The sequence below is a fragment of the Podarcis melisellensis genome, assembly GCF_964234715.1.
Source record: "Podarcis melisellensis genome assembly, chromosome: 7".
Lineage (NCBI taxonomy): Eukaryota > Metazoa > Chordata > Lepidosauria > Squamata > Lacertidae > Podarcis > Podarcis melisellensis.
The window spans coordinates 13,605,588-13,624,962 of NC_138539.1; the positions used below are offsets into that span (position 1 = coordinate 13,605,588).

Genomic DNA, 19,375 nt, shown 5'->3' on the forward strand with positions numbered 1-19,375 from the left:
TTTTCATTGGAGAAATGTCGGATGGTACAGACACATATATACATAAAGTATATGCCTCTATTATGTTATGTTATTTGTATATGTTAAGTCTAATTACCTGAAATATTTTTAAACGCTTTTTTATTGAGTTAATGAAATCTGAGGAGAAGATGTTACACTTCATATTGCATTTTCCTTCGGGAAGCGTTTTTAAAAATACTATTTACAGAATTGCAGAAACTCCTTAGGAGGTTTGGCACTGCAGAGACGGGCCCGGGAGCTCCCACGGACCAGCGCGCGACCCTAAGGCGGCGCTAGAGAGGCAGCGAGAGAGCGGCTTAACCCTTCCCCGCCCGCTCTTTCCCCTCTTCGGCCAATCAGCGGCCGAGGCCCGGGCATTCTGCGCTCGTGACGCGCCTTCCCGGGGAAGCAAGGTTCCAAAGGCTCTGCGCTGAGGCTCGAGCCGCCGCTGGAGCGCGCGCCTGGGTGCAGCCTTGCCGCGGTGTGGGGAGCACGGCCAGGGGAGAGAAAGAGCCCGGTTGTCGTTGGAGGCAGGGAGGCTGGGTGGATTTTTATTTTTAATTTTTTATTGCAAGCCGAGGAATCGGCACGCGGCTAGGCATTTGGGGAGGGGAAGGGGGCTTTTCTTTGTTTTGATTCGCTAGCTGCTGCAGATTCCGACCTTTATTATTATTATTATTATTTGCGTTTAATCCAAAACGCAGCAGCAGCAGCAGCTCTGGTGCCTGTGAATACGAGCGCCGGTGTTCCCTTCCCTCTCTTTCTATTGATGCATTCAATGCAATAAATAGGCTTTTTTTTTTTTTAGGCGGGGTTTAATTCTGAATTTCGCAGGGTTTTTGAACGGCGTTTACTTTCTTTTTTGAAAAGCAGATTTAGTGGTTTTCTTAAAAAAACATTTTTCTTTTTGCATTCCCCCCTCCTCCCGCAAAATCGGGTCTGCAGCTGTTCCAAGAGTACTTGCTTGCGAGGGAGGGAGGGGGTCTGTTGTCGGAGGCAGCTGAGTGAAGCCTCCTTTGCTGCAGCCGAGGCATTTTGCAAGCCGCCAGCTGCCCGGCGCTGCTTCTCTCCCCAGCCTCCATCGCGCAACCTACCTACTTGTTGTGTGGGGGGCATGAGCAAGAATGGAGAACGATGGACCTTGTTGCTATCTTTGTGTGCGGGGGATAGAGATGTCTTGATTTCGTCCAGCCGTGGGACTTTTTTCTCCAGGGCAGGGTTGCTATAGGCGCTGCAAGAGACAAACCGAATAACATTGGTGGGCAGCGTTAGAGAAAGCTCAGAAGCGAAAGAGAAGTGGCTCTGCTGCTTTTGAGATTGAAGTCTTTATTTTTATTTTATTTTCAGAGAAATCTCTGGTTTTGACTGCTCCCTCCCCGAAGGGTAGGAATTGAAATAAGCAGGGGTGGGTCGCGTGCGTGCATTTTTATATTTTATTTTGGGGGGGCTTGCGAAACCGCAGCAGTTTCTTCGGCGTCCTCCTTGATCCGGGCGAGGAAAAAAATGGAGGCTGTGATAGAAAAGGAATGTAGCGCGCTCGGAGGACTCTTCCAGACCACCATCAGTGACATGAAGGTAAGGGAGACTCGAGTATTGGGGGCGCAAGGTGCAAAAACCACCCCCTACGCCCCCCCCCCCGCATAAAAGCCCCGCCACGTTTGACAAATCCCTCGCCTGAGCATTGCTGCACCCTTGCATCGCATTCATTGCCACCTGCATTGAAAAACAGGGTGGTTGTGGAAGGGGAGCTTTCCTCCGCGAGGACACCCCCTTCCATGCAGATGGAGGAGCCCTGCCTAGTATTGACAGCATCGCCCCCCCCCCAAAAAAACACACGAATTGCTGCTTGCTTTTACTATGGAGGCAGGAAAAAACGCTCTGCAAGACGCTGTGAGTTGTGCATTGCTAGTCTCCTTTTCTGAGATTTCCCAGAGTCCCCTGGGAATTCTTCTAATTAAGACGAAATGGAACCATTTAATTACAATAATAATGCTGGAAAAGAGAGGGAGCCTCGCGCTGCGCGGAGCCCCAAACTGCACAGCGGAAAACCTCCCCAAGGTGGGGTTCAAATGCCAATGGGGAGCATATGTGTATGGACTGTGATGATGATAAACTGGGATCATTAATGCTCCCTTTGTTGAGTTCTGCACCTTCTCTCCAGCGCTGCGCGTTCTGAAGGCCCAGGGGAGGTTATCAAGCAGATATGGTTCACAGAACACCAGGGTTTGCTGTTATTTATCCTTTCTGCTTGGAAAAGAGGGTTTTACCTTTGAATATTGGGTGTTTGGGTACTGCAAAAAGGCCGTACCAGCTGAATGTGTCTCTCCTTAATCTCCCAGAGGCATTGAGCAGCTGTTGGGAAACAAGAAACAAGATCAGGTGGATCTCGTTGTGATCCATTAAATGAGGCCCGAAGTTCAATAAGGCAGCAGTTTTCTGTACTTGGTGCTTCATATAGCCGTTTTGTGTATATAACGCCAGGAGACTTTCTAACCGTCTTGTTATTTTTACACTAGTAGGAACAAGATTCTTAGCCTCTTAGCAGGCTGGTAAAGAAATATGCTGCCTTCTGCCACGAGGGCTGGTAAAGGAGGATTATATCTCTCCCATCTCTCCTCCGAGTCTGCTGCTTTTCCAGTGCTAACTGGCAAGCACTATTCTGTTCTTTGTACCACTGGCAAGCACTCTTCTGTTATTTCTTGCAGCAAAGCTTATGGTCAAGATCTGTGTGTATAATATAAATTCCAAACTGGGAAGGGTTGTAACTCTGGATGGAGCGTGCACGTTCCCTCTGGAAGGGGGCCCAGGTTCAATTCTCCACTTCACAGGATCTCTTGGGTAGGGTGGCTGGAATGGATCCCATGTCTGTCCCTTTGCAGAACTGCTGCCTGTCAGAATTGACACTGCTGGGCTAGATGGGCACTTGGGGAGCAGCTCTGTAGCCAGATCTTCCGGAATAAGCAGTTTAGGATCCAGCAGATCTCTGGGTGAGCTGGGAGTGTCCCGGGGCAGCCAGGATATGCCATGCGAACTCTTTAACTATCATATCAGCCAATAGGCCCATGTGTCTCCCTCCTCGTGGCGGATCTGAAAAGGGGGCATTTTGGGGGGGGGGGCTGCTCCGGGCAGGACCAGAGGGAGGACTTGGGCAGGACCCAACGCCTGCTCAGCTCAGTCATGTGGCCTGGCATGTGTTAACCCAACAACAGGGTGGTGTACCTCAAAACACTGTCTTAAAAGCTTGTCTTAACCTCTGCCGTGCTTAGGCCAGACATAGCCCCACCAAGTTTGGACCTGGTGTAAGTTCACGCCAGCTTAATTTACGCCAGCCTGATTTATGTCGATGTTTGCACTTGTCCCATGCTTCCTAGGCATGGATCCGAGAAGATTTTCTCTTGCTCCACCGCATTCCACGGGAAAATGCGCCGTTTACCACTGGATCGGAACAAGCGTAAATCAGGGGTTCTGCGGATTGACTTTCTTCCGATCCCAACATCGGGTTTTCCCAGGGAATGCAGTGGGGCAAGAGGAAATCCTCTTGGACCCATGCCTAGGACCAGCGGATGAAGGTGTGGGATAAGCAGAAGCATGGATGAGAGTTCATTAAGATTGTTTAATGTGCATGATTGTGCCTATTCAGTGGAATATGATGCTCACTTTGATGCACACATCTCTGAGGCTCGAAGGATGTCTCACAACACTTTCTCCTCCGGTGTTTGAACCTCTGGTCTCTGTTGTTGTTGTTGTTGACGCAAGTAATCTCTAGTCACTTCAGCCATGTTGGTGTCCATGTTGGTGGGCGAGTTTGTTCCTGGAGAAGATTGCAGCATTCTCTTTCAGAGGAGGGCAGAACGTCTCTTTGAAATTCAGCTGGCGGTGGTGTTTTGTGCGCTCTCAGATATGTATGCACAAGAGACTTCGCTGCATCTTTTAATAGCATGCAATTTCCCCATCCCTCCAATGAAATGGGGAAGGAAGAGTACTTAAATCTGAAAGACTTGAGATTTGGGGTGTGGTAGAAGGCCACGAGGAACTGTCAATGAAGGTTTGCTGACTGGCGACTTAAGCCAATGGGTTGGGTTGAGGCTTGCTCCTTTGTTTCCTTAAAATAATACAGTGGTACCTCGGGTTACATACGCTTCAGGTTCCATACACGTCAGGTTACAGACTCTGCTAACCCAGAAATAGTGCTTCAGGTTAAGAACTTTGCTTCAGGATAAGAACAGAAATCGTGCTCTGGCGGCGCGGCAGCAGCAGGAGGCCCCATTAGCTAAAGTGGTGCTTCAGGTTAAGAACAGTTTCAGGTTAAGTACGGACCTCCGGAACGAATTAAGTTCTTAACCTGAGGTACCACTGTAATAATAATCCGGTTCTTTTGGTTCTCCCCCCACAACCTGATCTCTGGATACAGTGGTACCTTGGGTTACATATGCTTCAGGTTACATACACTTCAGGTTACAGACTCTGCTAACCCAGAAATATTACCTTGGGTTAAGAACTTTGCTTCAGGATGAGAACAGAAATTGTGCAGAGGCAGCAGGAGGCCCCATTAGCTAAAGTGGTGCTTCAGGTTAACCGTTTCAGTTAAGAACGGACCTCCGGAACGAATTAAGTTCTTAACCCGAGGTACCACTGTATATTCAAAGTGAAGCTTGTTTAGATGTGGGTGTGAGGAGCGTTGTGCGTCAACTTTGTCATAACGAACTCTTTTGTGTTGTGATTGGGTCCCTGATCTTCCTTTGCCGAATCTTTCGGGAGGGAAGGAGCAGGGGGTCTGGAACAAAACCTGCAATCATTTTCATCAAGTCCACTTCAGCAGTGGGAATATTTTAGCAGATGTTTTCTTCCGCCAGATGGAATGTTGATGTGAATTGTTAGAAGCAGGGGCGGGCGGACGGGCGGCCTCTATCCTTCAGTTCTCTCCAACAGGAAGCAGATAAACCTTGAAAAACTGTGCCGGGCTGATACCTGCAGCTGAAAGAGTGCTCATCTGGAGCACACCAAAGCTTTATGGGTCTGGGCAAAGCTGTGGCTGTGTTTTAAAGGAAATGATCCTTCCTCTGGAGTAGCGGAAACAAGATTTTTTTTTTATAGTGAACACTGCAGAGCAACATGGAGGAAAAAGGAGTGGGGAATCCATCAATTTTGCATTTTACCTGGTTCAGTGAGCCAAAACTTTGCTGACAAATGCCAGAGGGAGATGTGTTTTAAGCTGTTAATAGCAAACACAAAGAAGAGCGCTGTAGCATCTTAAAAGGCTAACAGATTTGTTGTGGCTTATGCCTTTGGGGCTTGGAGAGCTGGGGATTTGTCAATTTCATTTTCTTGGGAGTTCCTCATTTTTCAGAAGAAGAAGAAGAAGAAGAAGAGTTTGGATTTGATATCCCGCCTTTCACTCCTCTTCAGGAGTCTCGAAGTGGCTAACATTCTCCTTTCCCTTCCTCTGCCACAACAAACACTCTGTGAGGTGAGTGGGGCTGAGAGACTTCAGAGAAGCCTGGCTGGCCCAAGGTCACCCAGCAGCTGCATGTGGAGGAGCGGAGACTCGAACCCGGTTCCCCAGATTAGGAGACTACCGCTCTTAACCACTACACCACACTGGCTCTCCTCTTTTCACCTCTTCAGTTATCCATATTTCCACATGTGTTTGCAGATATATATTTTTTTCAAGTCCTCATGAAAACGCACCAGCATTTTAGTGTGAATTTCTCCTGGTGTATGCAATTTTGCCGAATACACTTATTTTTGCAGAGCAGTTTTCCCCAATACAGTGGTACCTCGGGTTACATACGCTTCAGGTTACAGACTCCGCTAACCCAGAAATAGTGCTTCAGGTTAAGAACTTTGCTTCAGGATGAGAACAGAAATCGTGCTCCGGTGGCGCGGCGGCAGCAGGAGGCCCTATAGGCTAAAGTGGTGCTTCAGGTTAAGAACAGTTTCAATTTAAGTACAGATTTCCGGAACAAATTAAGTACTTAACCTGAGGTACCACTGTATTATGCATTTTCTATGGTTTTCACTAACGTATACAGTTATAGGTACCATTTCCTCTCGCATTTGCATTTTTTGTACATTACTTTGCTGGAAACAGCATTGCAGAATTTGGAGAAGTGAGAATTTTGAAGATTGTGTTTCAGTTTCCTTGTTGTTCCAGAAAGTGCAAATTAGGTAGGTTCATCTTCACATGCAAATTTAACCAGGTTGCTCCTGCATGCCTGAAGCCCACTTCATCAGATACCTGAACTTGTTTGACTCAACTTGCTGCATCCAAGGTCCGTGTCTGACCCCCTAAATGAAAGTTGCTGCTGTTAATCAATGCCAGTTTGAGCTGTAATCCTTTGCATACATGAGAGTTAAGTGCTGTTGAATTCAGTGGGGCTTCCTTCTAAGTAAATGTGTCACTAGACCGGGTTGATTTCACTTTTCATATAACAGCTTCTTTTTACAAAAACTTGCAAATAAGAGCATGTTTTGAACATGCGTACAGATAGCCAACCTGGGTAGTTTAAGGTAATTATAAAAGTATCGCTAAGATTGCAGTCCCGTGTAGGCCAGAGTAAACCCCATGAAAGCAGTGGGGACTAAATATCCTCAAAAATGTTGTTGTTTAATCCTGTCCGACTCTTCGTGACCCCATGGACCAGAGCACGCCAGGTGTTCCTGTCTTCCACTGCCTCCTGCAGTTTGATCAAACTCATGCTGGTAGCTTCGAGAACACTGTCCAACCATCTCGTCCTCTGTCGTCCCCTTCTCCTTGTGCCCTCCATCTTTCCCAACATCAGGGTCTTTTCCAGGGAGAGTTCTCTTCTCATGAGGTGGCCAAAGTATTGGAGCCTCAGCTTCAGGATCTGTCCTTCCAGTGAGCACTCAGGGCTGATTTCCTTCAGAATGGATAGGTTTGATCTTCTTGCAGTCCATGGGACTCTCAAGAGTCTCCTCCAGCACCAGAATTCAAAAGCATCAATTCTCAAAAATATCCTCAAAAATAGTGGACTTAAAACACGTGGAAACTTTCGTTGTGGAATGAAAGAAGCAAAAATGCATCCTACCCTAAGGGTTGAAGGAAGGCAACATAATCTAAAGATGCAGACTTTAAAGAAAGTTTTTTTTAAAATCCAGCGTATAAACATTTTGTCTTATCAGTAGATAACTGGAGGAGTGGAGTTTTAACTTGTTAAAAACACAGACACACACCCACACCTGGGAAATATGCTTGAAATTGCTCTTGCAAATTCAACTTAAGGGAAGGTTTTAAAATCATTGCTATTGCTAGCACCCATATAAATATTTCCATGTTTAGCAGATGTCCTGGAGGGAAGATCACGTGTTCCTGGTTTTATTTGCTGGCTTTTAAAGGAAGCTTAATTGGTTTTCTGCACCCTTGGACTGTGTGTTCTCCTTTTTCCTTTTGATTATCTGAATTGTGGGCCCCCACCCAAAGCCACAGCAAAGAGGTTTTCCTTCCCCCAAAGCACATCTACTTGGCAGATTCTTGTTGTGTTCCTGCAGTGGGGGAGCAGGGGCGCTGTAGAGACATACGGGGCGTAGTTCTAAGCCTGTTAAGAGAGTTTTGGTTTTGTGGGCACGAAGTTCCGGGTGACGAATTTAGAAACCCCCAAATAAGTTACAGGATTACACGCCTGGGGTGTTGGCCGTGGGTGTATCTCTGACTTCTGGTTCAGCTGCAGGCTTTGAAGCAAGGGCAAATCCTATTGCACGGCTCGTCCCTTTTTTCCACGGTTCTTGGACACGGTTTTCAAATTGCTCCGGTTTATCCGCCACCTGTTTGCTTCTTGGGAAAGAATGGGCAACTTTGCTTTTGTGCAATCGACGTTTCCAGGGCTTTGGGCAAGCCATGTGTCAAGAGAGTCCCGAACAGCTTGAAATGCCCATTTGTTGCAATGGCATGTTAAGTCCGGGACATTAAGGATCTCAAGATCCTAAAAAAAAAGGGGGGGGGCTTGACGTTGTTAACCTGTCACTCCCAAGTCGGAACATTGATTTGCTAATCTCAGAAAACCCCTTGTGTTTTCCCAGATGCCACTGCCCACCAGCTGTCCGAGGCATCGGCCTTCTGTGGCTGCTTTTGACACTAAATCTTAAACGTCACCAGATTGCAATTTCAGACATAAGCTAGGGTGGTGGTGGGTCTGCATTCTGCACCTTAATTCCCTCCTCCCCTGAAATAGTGGCATCTGTTGTTCTGTATGCAGGTGTGATATTAAAGGGGGGGACACAAAACTACAACTCCCATCAGCCCCTGTCAGTGTTAGCTGGGGCTGATGGGAGTTGTAGCCCAGAATGGCAGAAGGGAACCAGCCCGCCTTCAAACAAAGTCCGGAAGCCGTAGTTCTCCTTTTAATGGGCTTGGTATGATTTAAATGCAGTAGTCCTGTTCATTTTAAATTACAGTGGTACCTCGGGTTACATACGCTTCAGGTTACATATGCTTCAGGTTACATACGCTTCAGGTTACATACTCTGCTAACCCAAAAATAGTACCTCGGGTTAAGAACTTTGCTTCAGGATGAGAACAGAAATCGTGCTCCGGCAGCGCGGCAGCAGCAGGAGGCCCCATTAGCTAAAGTGGTGCTTCAGGTTAAGAACAGTTTCAGGTTAAGAATGGACCTCTGGAACGAATTAAGTACTTAACCCGAGGTACCACCTCTGGATACAAACGGGATCCGTTCCGGAGCTCTGTTCGCATCCAGAAGCAAACGTAACTAGCGACGGCACGTCTGTGCCCGCCCGCGTCGCCTTTCGCTGCTTCTGCGCATGCGCGTGATGTCATTTTGAGCATCTGCGCATGTGCAGGCGGTGAAACGTGGAAGTAACCCACTCCGTTACTTCCGGGTTGCCGCAGAGCACAACTCGAATGCACTCAACATGAGGCATATTCAATCCGAGGTATGACTGTAGAGGTTAGCCGTTTTTTCCTGGGGAGTCGTGATGGCTGCACGTTCTCCTAGGCTCTGGGGCAGCTTTTTTTTACTTCATTTATTTCATAAACATTCCTATACTGCTTGATTGTTTTAAAAAAACAAAAACACCTCAGAACGCACCATTGGATACCAGTTTTGGGGGAACAAGAGCAGGAGAGGGGCTGTTGTCCTTATGCCAAAATTCCTTTCCCAGAGGAATTTTGTTGTGGAATCGGGATACTGGACTAGATAAGACCTTTCTTCTGATCCAGCAGGGTTCTTCTTCTTGTTCTTCTGCCTAATAATAATAATAATAATAATAATAATAATAATAATGGAAGGGTTTAATCCCAGCCCACAGGAAGCGAAGTTTCAGTAGATTGCGTCAAGGGTGGCGCATGACGGACGGATGTCCGTCAGGCTCCCTGGTGGCTCCATGCACAGGGAGTTGTGTGTGTGCTTATTTGTGAAATGGAGCAAAGAACTGCTCCTTTTTTCTTTTTGCGAAGTTGACATTGGCTCCGAGTAAGGAAAGCCCGTCATTTGCAAAAATGACTGAACAGGGGAAGTTAGCTGCTTGATGTGCTGTAACAATCCTTTTGTTTAGTAGGCGTTTTCCGTTCTCCCAAAGGATGTTTAAAGGGCGGAGAGATGATTTTAAGATGAAGGTGTGGCTGCTAATCCAGGATAAGGCTCTGATAAGCATAGGTTTGCAAGCGTATTTTGTAAGGATGAATGAACGAGGCAGAGAAACCCACACGCCGCTGAATTGCGTGTGGGCGAAAGAGCAGTTAAAAAGTGTGTTGGCAACAAGACATTTGCTTAAAACGATTTTGGGGGGAAACCCCAGAATTGTAGTAGTGCTGACTCCGTCCTGAGTGTTTGTGGCTTCATACTCGCTCTTAAATACTGTGGTACCTCGGAAGTCGAACGGAATCCGTTCTGGAACTCTGTTCGACTTCTAAAAGTTCGGAAACCAAGGCGTGGCTTCTGATTGGCTGCAGGGTTCCAAAAAACATTTGCAAACTGGAACACTCACTTACAGGTTTGCGGCGTTCAGGAGCCAACATGTTTGACTTGCAAGGTGTTCAGTATCCAGGGTACAACTGTATTGTGTTCCTATCTAGAGATGTTTGCAGTTCTGGTGCATGTAGCTATACCATGTGGTTATTGAGAGGGGAGTGGGCCAGTAACAATGGAAGTGTGTTCCTCCCAGGGTTAGAGAGTTACAGCACCTGCTGTGGCTGTAGAGACCAATATGGGAGAGACATGTTTTGTTGCAGTTGGGGCAAATGAAGGCACCCGGAGTTGGCCACAGGTGAATCTTGTGCTAGAATTGGAACCTTGATGAGTGGGTTTTTGTTTTCCTTGTGCTGTACTGCTAACCGGCCTTTGCCCATGCTGGTTGTAATGGTATGGAGCCTCTCTGGATTAGACCACCTCTTGCCAGTGCGCAGTGGAATGTGAATCTTGCGCTTAGGGTTGTCTCTGATCATTGAAAGTTTTCACGAATACTAAATGGAACTAGAGCAAGTATTCTGCATGTGTATTTATCCACTCTGCAGTTCCTTCCTTTCCCCCCTCCTCTCTCTCTCTCACCCCCTTCCACACGCTTTTTAAGTAGAAGATATTTTTGCCAGCGCATTGTGTTGAGCCAAAATACAGCTGATTGTTCACTTGTTTGAAGACCAACTGGTCGTCTTTGCTCTGCTGTTCTTTGCCATCACAAACAGCTGCACTGTGTTCCTTCTCTGGACTTGCAAAGAGGGGAGGTGGGGGAAGAAAGAAAGAAAGAAAGAAAGAAAGAAAGAAAGAAAGAAAGAAAGAAAGAAAGAAAGAAAGAAAGAAAAACCCCTTCTGATTTTTATCCTCTGATCTTGAGTGTTGATCTTGGAAACAATCAACCCAGCAGCTGTCAGCACATTGGGGTTTCTTTAAACCTATGGCAGGACTGTGTAAATGGGTAGCTATTTATAGATTTTAAAGCAGTTGCTCTGAAGGTGGGAGGCAGGCTCCCTAAGGAGGGGGAGACGGCTTCCAGGGGCTGATCTCCACCCCTTCACACACTCTTATTGGCCATTTGCTTGATCCAGGAGTGTTACCTTGTGTTCATCCTTAGAGGTATGGACCAACGCGACAGCTGTTGGGGAACTTTTTACCCCTCCTTAAAGTTTTTGCTCTGATACCTTTTGAAGGTAATGCTCACCATGCTCCAGTCTCGGACACAAGTTCACAAAATCCTTTTGCTACCTGGCACATGAATTGAGCTGTGTGATGCTGATGATCTGCAAAAGGGACAAAGGGAACAGGAAAGGCAGAGAACACAATAATCCGCAAGTTTTCCCCGCTGGTTACCTGGAGGTCACCTTGACTGCAAGGAAAGTGGTTAACTGCAAGCCATTTTTGTTTTATTTTTCTCAACCAATGGCTTGCTGAGTCTCCCACTGAATCTCTCTCTCTTTCTGGTGTCTCTCCTATCTGCTGCTATTGTAGTACCTGCAGTTTTCCCTTTACCTGACCAGGTCTGCTACTGCCCCGTTTCCAACCAACCTGTTTTCTTATGATGATGCAGCTCTGTGAATCTCCTCAGGTGTGTCCCCAACTGAGCTTACCTGTGCCCAGCCACCCAAGTGCTGCTTTTTGATGGAACTTGTCATCCAAAACAGTTGGAAGCTGCCAGGGTCCCATCTGCACTATATGTTTACGATATACGATAACTTTATTGTCATTGTCCCATGCAGAACAATGAAATTGAAAAACTACATAAAACATTCAAAAACCCCTAAAAAATCTGAAACCCCATTTTAAAATACACTATACTATAGAGACCACTTATGCTGCGTTTAGAAGCAGAATTGCAGTTGCGTAGAAACTGTTTCTCAGGCGGCTAGTCCTGGTCTTCATAACCCTGTACCTTCTTCCAGAAGGCAGAAGCTGAAAGAGATCATTTCCGGGGTGCGCACTATCCTGCGCTATCTCTGCCGCTTTCTTATGGCACCTGACAGCCTAGATACTGCTCTAAACATCTATGGCTTCTCCCAAAAAATGCTGGGAAGTGTAGTTTGCTAACAGCACTGAGGGTTGTTGGGAGACCAGTACAGTCATACCTCGAGTTGAATGTGCCTCAAGTTGTGCTCCGCGGCAACCCGGAAGTAACAGAGCCTGTTACTTCCGGGTTTTGCCACTCGCGCATGCGCAGACGCTCAAAATGACGTCACGCGCATGCGTGGAAGCGGCAAAATGCGGCAGACACGACGTATTGTGTATTGCGTTCTCTTTGGGATGCAAATGGGGCTCCGGAACGGATCCCGTTCGCATCCCGAGGTACCACTGTATTTCTCTCAAAGAACCACACTTCCAGAGTTGGGTTAACAGTTGGTCTCTCTTCCCAAGGAATTATGGGAATTCTAGCTCTGTGAGGGGAATTGGGGCCTCCTAGCAATTTTCAGCACCCTTATCAAACCACAGTTCCCAGGATTCTTTGCAGGAAACTGGCATGAGCATCCTGCAACTGTACAGTCCAGATTGGACCCCAGCTGGGCGAAGACTGCTGTGAAATTAGGGTGGAGGCCTTCTGCATCCCTGGAGCTGAGCTGTTGAGTTTGCGCAATCTGGCTCCTAGAACCAGTCAGGCCCTCAAGATGGCTTCATTGCAAGGGTCATGCAGGGCAACACTATGGGAGATGGTGTAAAGAAGGAGCAATACAACAGCTTACCCGTTGCTTAGTAGCTGTGTGCAAGAGTCTGACAGCAGACCTATGGAGCTGCCTTAGACCATTAGACATCGTCAATATAGGACCTCCCTACTGCAGACTTGCAGGAGCAGACCCTGGTCTCATGCAGTGGTCTTTCTTGGCCCTGAAATCCTTTTAACTGGAGATTTTGGGGGTTGCCTGCAGCTTTTCTTAGGTGGCGCATGTGCTGTGGGCCCTTGCATTTGCCACATGCCTTACACTCAGTGTCGTGAGAGCACATGGCATCAGAACGTAGGAGCCGTGGTGAGTGGCAGGTGTGCAGCGCAGGTGGCAAATCAAGGGGTGGTCTGGCACACCCAACAATGAGAACCCAGAGCACGCATGACACAGCCTTGGAAAAGTCACATTGTCATTCGGGAGCCTGTTTGGGCAGTGCTGTTTTAAAAGCTTTCCCCTCTTTCCAGTCAGGCGTGACGCCACAGGTATCGCAGAAAGGTTTTGTGGCATCGTAGCTCAGCAGGAAATTTGTGCATCGCCGCGGAACAACATTACCAGCTGAGTCAGTGTTTAAGGACGAAATGTGTATATATAATTGTGCACAGAATACCATTTAATACAGAACATGCGTTCTTCAGTTCACTCATTCTTCAACTCATTTCTTAGGACGTGGTGCTTTGGAGTAATAAAACCAACAGTGCAGAATAGGCTTGTGTATATATATATATAAATCCTATCTGTTCATTGCAAGTTGGCTGTTGCACAACGATAGAAACATTTTGGGCATTTGACCAGTTGGAAAAGTGAACTGAGTGTTCAGATATTAATGAAATAATGGTCTAGCCATTTTAAAGTATTCACTTTATTGCTAGAACCACCCAGGATGTTGGCTTTCCTTGACTTTCCATTATTTAGGCTACAGTCCTGTGCACACATACCGGGGTGTAAGTTGCATTGAACACAGCAAGGTTTACTTCTGAGTTAATTATGTATAGAATTGCACCATTAGTGTCTTGCTCACAGCAGTATTCGGGTTTTTAAAATACCTCCGACTGTTTCTTTATGTTATTTCCACAGCAATTCCTTTTCTAGACCCGTCTAATCCCAACAGGAGCTTCACGGAGCAGACAACCAGATTACACCGCAGAGAACTTCCTGGTTCCTGCCGCCAACAAGGAATCTTCATGGGCATTCCTAGGACATGGCTATCGCAGCTGATGTCTGCTTTGTGTTCATGTTCAATGGTCGCCTTCCATTAGAGCAGGTGGCTGGTGGGACAGGAGAGCTTTGCTGTGCTCCAAACTCCTTGCTAGCAAACGACACCACCATGAATTAAAAGCTGTAAGCAGACACCTGCCTATTGACTTTCTTGGCTGCAATGGAACATCTGGCGATTCACTGATGGCCAGTTAACCAAAACAGGGAATGCAACTATATTTTGGTGCACGTAATCTTGCCTTCAACTTGCCACTTGGAACCTGTACTTTGGGTCACTTGAGTGGTTGTCCCCACGACTTGAAGAGTCTTCTCTTGGACATATGAGGGCTCCATGTGAGATTTGATTCTTAAAGAAGGTCACAAGCAGTTCCTCCAGAGCCCAGTGTAAAACGTAAAGGGACCCCTGACCATTAGGTCCAGTCGTAGCCGACTCTGGGGTTGCGGCACTCATCTCATTTATCGGCCGAGGGAGCCGGTGTACAGCTTCTGGGTCATGTGGCCAGCATGACTAAGCCGCTTCTGGCGAACCAGAGCAGTGCACGGAAACGCCGTTTGCCTTCCCGCTGGAGCGGTACCTATTTATCTACTTGCACTTTGACGTGCTTTCGAACTGCTAGGTTGGCAGGAGCAGGGACCGAGCAACGGGAGCTCACCTGTCGCAGGGATTCGAACCGCCAACCTTCTGATCAGCAAGTCTTTGGCTCTGTGGTTTAACGCACAGCGCCACCTGCGTCCCTTACAGCCCAGTGTACAACCCACTTAGTATGCAGAAGGTCCTAAGTTCAATTGCTGGTGTTTCCAGGTTGGGCTGGGTCTCTGCCTGACACCTTGGAGAGCTTCTCCCTGCCAGAGTAGTCATTTCTGAGCTAAGTAGATCATTGGTCTGACTCAGTTTTACGCAGTTCCTTGTGTTCTTTTTTTGGGGGGGGGGTAATTTTTAGGTAGGTAGTGAGAGATTTTACTTTCTTGGGCTCAATGATCACTGCAGATGGTGACAGCAGCCACGAAATTAAAAGACGCCTGCTTCTTGGGAGAAGGGCAATGACAGGCCTAGACAGCATCTTGAGAAGTAGAGACATCACCTTGCCAACAAAGGTTCGTATAGTTAAAGCTATGGTTTTCCCAGTAGTGATGTATGGAAGTGAGAGCTGGACCATAAAGAAGGCTGATTGCCGAAGAATTGATGCTTTTGAATTATGGTGCTGGAGGAGACTCTTGAGAGTCCCATGGACTGCAAGAAGATCAAACCTCTCCATATTGAAGGAAATCAACCCTGAGTGCTCACTGGAAGGACAGATTGTGAAGCTGAGGCTCCAGTACTTTGGCCACCTCATGAGAAGAGAAGACTCCCTGGAAAAGACCCTGATGTTGGGAAAGATGGAGGGCACAAGGAGAAGGGGACGGCAGAGGACGAGATGGTTGGATAGTGTTTTCGAGGTTACCAGCATGAGTTTGACCAAACTGCGGGAGGCAGTGGAGGACAGAGGTGCCTGGCGTTCTCTGGTCCATGGGGTCACGAAGAGTCGGACACGACTAAACGACTAAACAACAACAACAATTTTTAGGTGACACACTCTTCCCTGAGATTATCCCAGTTGGCTGTGGTATCTTTATTTACACCCAACCTTTCTTCCAGCATGGAACTCATGGTGGTATACACCAGGCAATTTCTTACCCAGGCACTGACTAAACACACACTTGCTTAGCAAGGTAGCTGCATTGTATATCCCTCAGACCATGGCTTATGCCGTCCGTTGGCAAGGTTACGTGGAAAGGATGTACCTTGGATTTCCTGAAAACAGGTGTTTGATGAGTATAGTTGGGGTTGGGGCATCAGAAATGACTTTCTCATAGCTCTTGCATCCAGCAGAACCTAGGTACAGTGGTACCTCGGTTTAAGTTCTTAATTCGTTCCTGTGGTCCATTCTTAACCTGAAACTGTTCTTAGCCTGAAGACCACTTTAGCTAATGGGGTCTCCTGCTGCCACCGCGCCACCAGAGCAAGATTTCTGTTCTCATCCTGAAGCAAAGTTCTTAACCCGAGGTACTATTTCTGGGCTAGCGGAGTCTGTAACCTGAAGTGTATGTAACCCGAGGTACCACTGTACTTGAGCTGAAATTCAAATTTATTTCAGGCACGCAACCCTGTGCATGTTTACTCAGAAGCAACTGCGCTCAGTGGGACTTATTCCGAACATTAAGAATACAGCTTAAATTTAGGATATGAATCTTTCTCAAATTACTCTCTGTGTGTTTTCAGCTCTGGTTATCTCCCTGGAAAAGGCAGATGCGATTTTCGCACTGAACTGCTCATCCAAGAGAAAGGAACATAGTGTTTTGCAAGGGTTGTGGGTTGTGTGCTCAGAGCTGCAGATCTTTCTACAGATTGGGCAGGGGAACGCTGTGGCGTTTGCCCTTCGTAGCTGCGGACCTCTGGCTTGCCAACTGACCTTTTCCCTTATCGACTGAAATGTTTGTGCAGCAGATGTCACTCTGGTTCAGTGAACCATCCTGTTGGCCACTGGAGCGGAGCATACCCTGACATGTCACTGGTCAAGGTTCCTTCTTAGGACATCATTCAGGTTATGCAGGCGATGGGCCCATGAGTTTCAGTTTTTTGCAGCAGAACTTCGAATCTGATGAGTGCGCTTGGGCATTACAGCTGGAAAGTGAATCCTGGAAGAATAAGAAATGAATGTCCCAAAAGGGCATGTGCGAAGAGTGAGGATGGTACAGAGAGAAGCATTGCTGATCAGCCAGATCTTAAGGATCTAGGCTTGTACCCTTTGGTTACTTGCTGAACTTGGAAGATGCAAAGTCAAAAAATAAACTCACTGGATTTGATCACATGCATGCCAGTGAAGACCTTGTATGCTGTAGTGTATATGGGTGTGAATGGAACCACATGCGCTTCTTAAAAGGGGGTTCATGGCCATAAATGGTGCTGTTTTGCAGGATGCACATTCATTGAGATGATATAAATATGTTGATATTGCAGCTGCTGCAGAGAGTTAGCCAGCTGAGGGTGGAGTCTCAGTCTCTTTCCTCCTTCAGTTGTGTACCACCTGCTAGCTTTGCTGCGAGGGTGTGATGCTCTGTCGACAGCCCAATGGGACAGAGGGGTCTTAGTAGACCACAGGCTTAAGACAAGTCCACAGTGCGATACAGCAGCTAATAAAAGCTAATGCTATTCTAGGCTGCATCAACAGAAGTATAGTGTCCCGAGTAATAGTCCCACTGTGTTCCGCCTTGGTCAGACCACACCTGGAATACTGTGTCCAGTTCTGGACCCAACAATTTAAGAAGGGTATTAAAAAGCTTTGTGTGCAGAGGAAGGCAACCAAGATAAGGATACCAAAGGGTTGGAAACCAAGTCTTATTTGGGTTGGGTGTTGGGTATGTTTAACCTGGAGAAGAGGAGTTATGATAGCCATCTTCAAATATCGCTTGGAAGATGGAGCAAGCTTGTTTTCTCCCGCTCCAGAGGCTAGGACCCCGAACCAATGGCTCCCAAGTTCTAAGTCAGGAGATTCCAACTGAACATCAGGAAGAACTTCTTGATAGTAAGAGCTGTTCAACAGTGGAAGGGAGGTTGTGGACTCTCCTTCTCTGGAGGTTTTTAAGCAGAGGTTGGATGGCCATCTGTCATGGATGCTTTAGCTGAGATGCCAGCATTGCCAGGGGTTGGGGTGAAAGACACTTGGGGTCCCTTCCAGCTTTTAAGATTCTGTGAACTCTGTATGGGCCCTGTGATTGTGTGAGTATATGTATCTGCAAGGGAGGCACATAAAAAACTTTGTTCAATGAAGGCAACCAGATAGACAGGAAATCTGAGGATGACTAAATGAATTGCTGTTTTGTTTGGATGCTATGTTATAAGAGGTGGGGTAGAGGCTGGGAGGGAAGTCTCTTGCGACTTGCATACTTCATTGGCATTGCAAAATCATCAAGAGTTGACAGATCTCTTGCTGAGCCTGGAGCTTTCTTGGACCAGTTTCACGATCACCTAAATGTGATTGGTCTTTGACAAAATGGTGTCTGTTTTAATAGGTCCCCGGGCTGGCGTCTCTTGGGAAGTGTGGAGTGATGCAAATTGCCCCAGAGCACTCTATAAGTGGTTTACAAAAAGAAAGAAACAATAAAATTATTAGTCTAAAAAAACCCAGGGGAAAACAAGTATTAAAAACATTCAGCAAAAGGTAAACTAAAAAAGGCTTTAAAAAAACCAGATGAAAAATGCAATTTGGCATTCTGCGTGTTTCGGTAGGCTGTGAGGCAGTGTGGTGTAGTGGTTAGAATGTCGGACTAGGACCTGGAAGAACAGGGTTCAAATCCCCACTCAGTCATGAAGCTCATTGGCTGACCTTGGAGTCAGTCACCATCGCTTGGCCTATAGCCTACCTCACAGGGTTCTTGTGAGGATAAAACGTGGAGGTGGTAAAAGGTCCATTCCACCTTGCACTCCTTGGAGGAAAGGTGTGAAGTAAATGTAATAATAAAAATATAATAATGGTGGCAGGGAGTTTTGAATTGTGGGTGCTGCCTGTCACACTAAAAGAGAGATTATTATTTTTTTAAGTGCAGAATGAGTGTTAAACCATGCCAGTTCCACATACCAAAGTTGTATTGTATTGGGTAAGGCAATCTTTCAAATTAACTGGTTGATAATCCCATACAGGCCTCTTTCTTTACGTAAAAGACTGTACTAAGGGTCCTTTCCATACGGTTTTCAAACTTGGAGTTGACATTCTCACCAGTAGACTAATGGTTTGTGAACTTCATTAGTGCAAAGGTGACAAAAGCACAGCTTCAGCTAGCCAAAATTAAATTAAATATTCTGCTGCTGGGGCAGTTTGTGCAGTCACAGCGAGTACCAGAAAGCAGCGTCTGGGTGCTCTTGACAAAACGAGCACATTTAATTCCGACTTAAATTGACATGTCTGTACAGGGTAGTGTTCAGCTGCTGCACCCCATCAGTGCAGAGATCTCGGCTTGCGCAGTACAAATTTCCCCTCGCTTCCTTCCCCACACTGCGTATCCCACGCTCTCTGCAAATCTGCTCCAGGGGGTTGGGAGAACCCCTAAAAACGGGGGGTGCATGGCGGGAGGAGAAGGGAAGAGTGGTCCATTGCATAAATGGGAAATACTTGCGCAATGAGAGACTTGGTGCTACGTTGAAACCCACCCATGGTATCAGCCTCCCATCTTAAAATGCTCTTTCTCAAACAGGTGAACTAAGGCTTTAGCCTACACACTCTTTACCTGGGAGCAAATCCTGTTGAATTGAAATGGGGGTTGCATCTGAGTAGACACTTTCTGATGGTGAGAGCTCTTCGAACTGTAGAACGGACTCCCTTGAGAGATGGTCAGCTCTCCTTCCTAGGGGGTGGGGGGTGGGGTTTGAAGCAGAGGTTGGATGGCCACCTGTCAGGGATGCTTTAGTTGAGATTCCTGCATTGCATAGGGTCGGACTTGTTGATTCTTGCGGTCCCTTCCAACTCCATGCTTCCGCGCACACGATTGCACCGTAACGCATCATCAGAG

The 19,375-nt window shown here is 46.9% G+C and overlaps 1 protein-coding gene across 23 annotated transcripts in view; it reads left to right on the plus strand.

Annotated features, from left to right (window-relative positions):
- Window positions 1-414: 414 nt before the first annotated feature.
- MTSS1 (MTSS I-BAR domain containing 1) overlaps window positions 415-19,375 on the plus strand; it is a 152,428-nt gene continuing 133,467 nt past the window's right edge. For 6 of the 23 annotated variants that reach the window (XM_081918767.1, XM_081918762.1, XM_081918772.1 and 3 more), the window contains exon 1: window positions 417-1,575. In XM_081918767.1, coding sequence (XP_081774893.1) covers window positions 1,504-1,575 — 72 coding nt within the window. In that variant the 5' untranslated portion in view covers window positions 417-1,503. Of the gene's footprint in view, window positions 1,576-19,375 lie in introns of all 23 variants that reach the window. The other 17 variants (XM_081918779.1, XM_081918780.1, XM_081918771.1 and 14 more) reach the window with 5 other exon arrangements.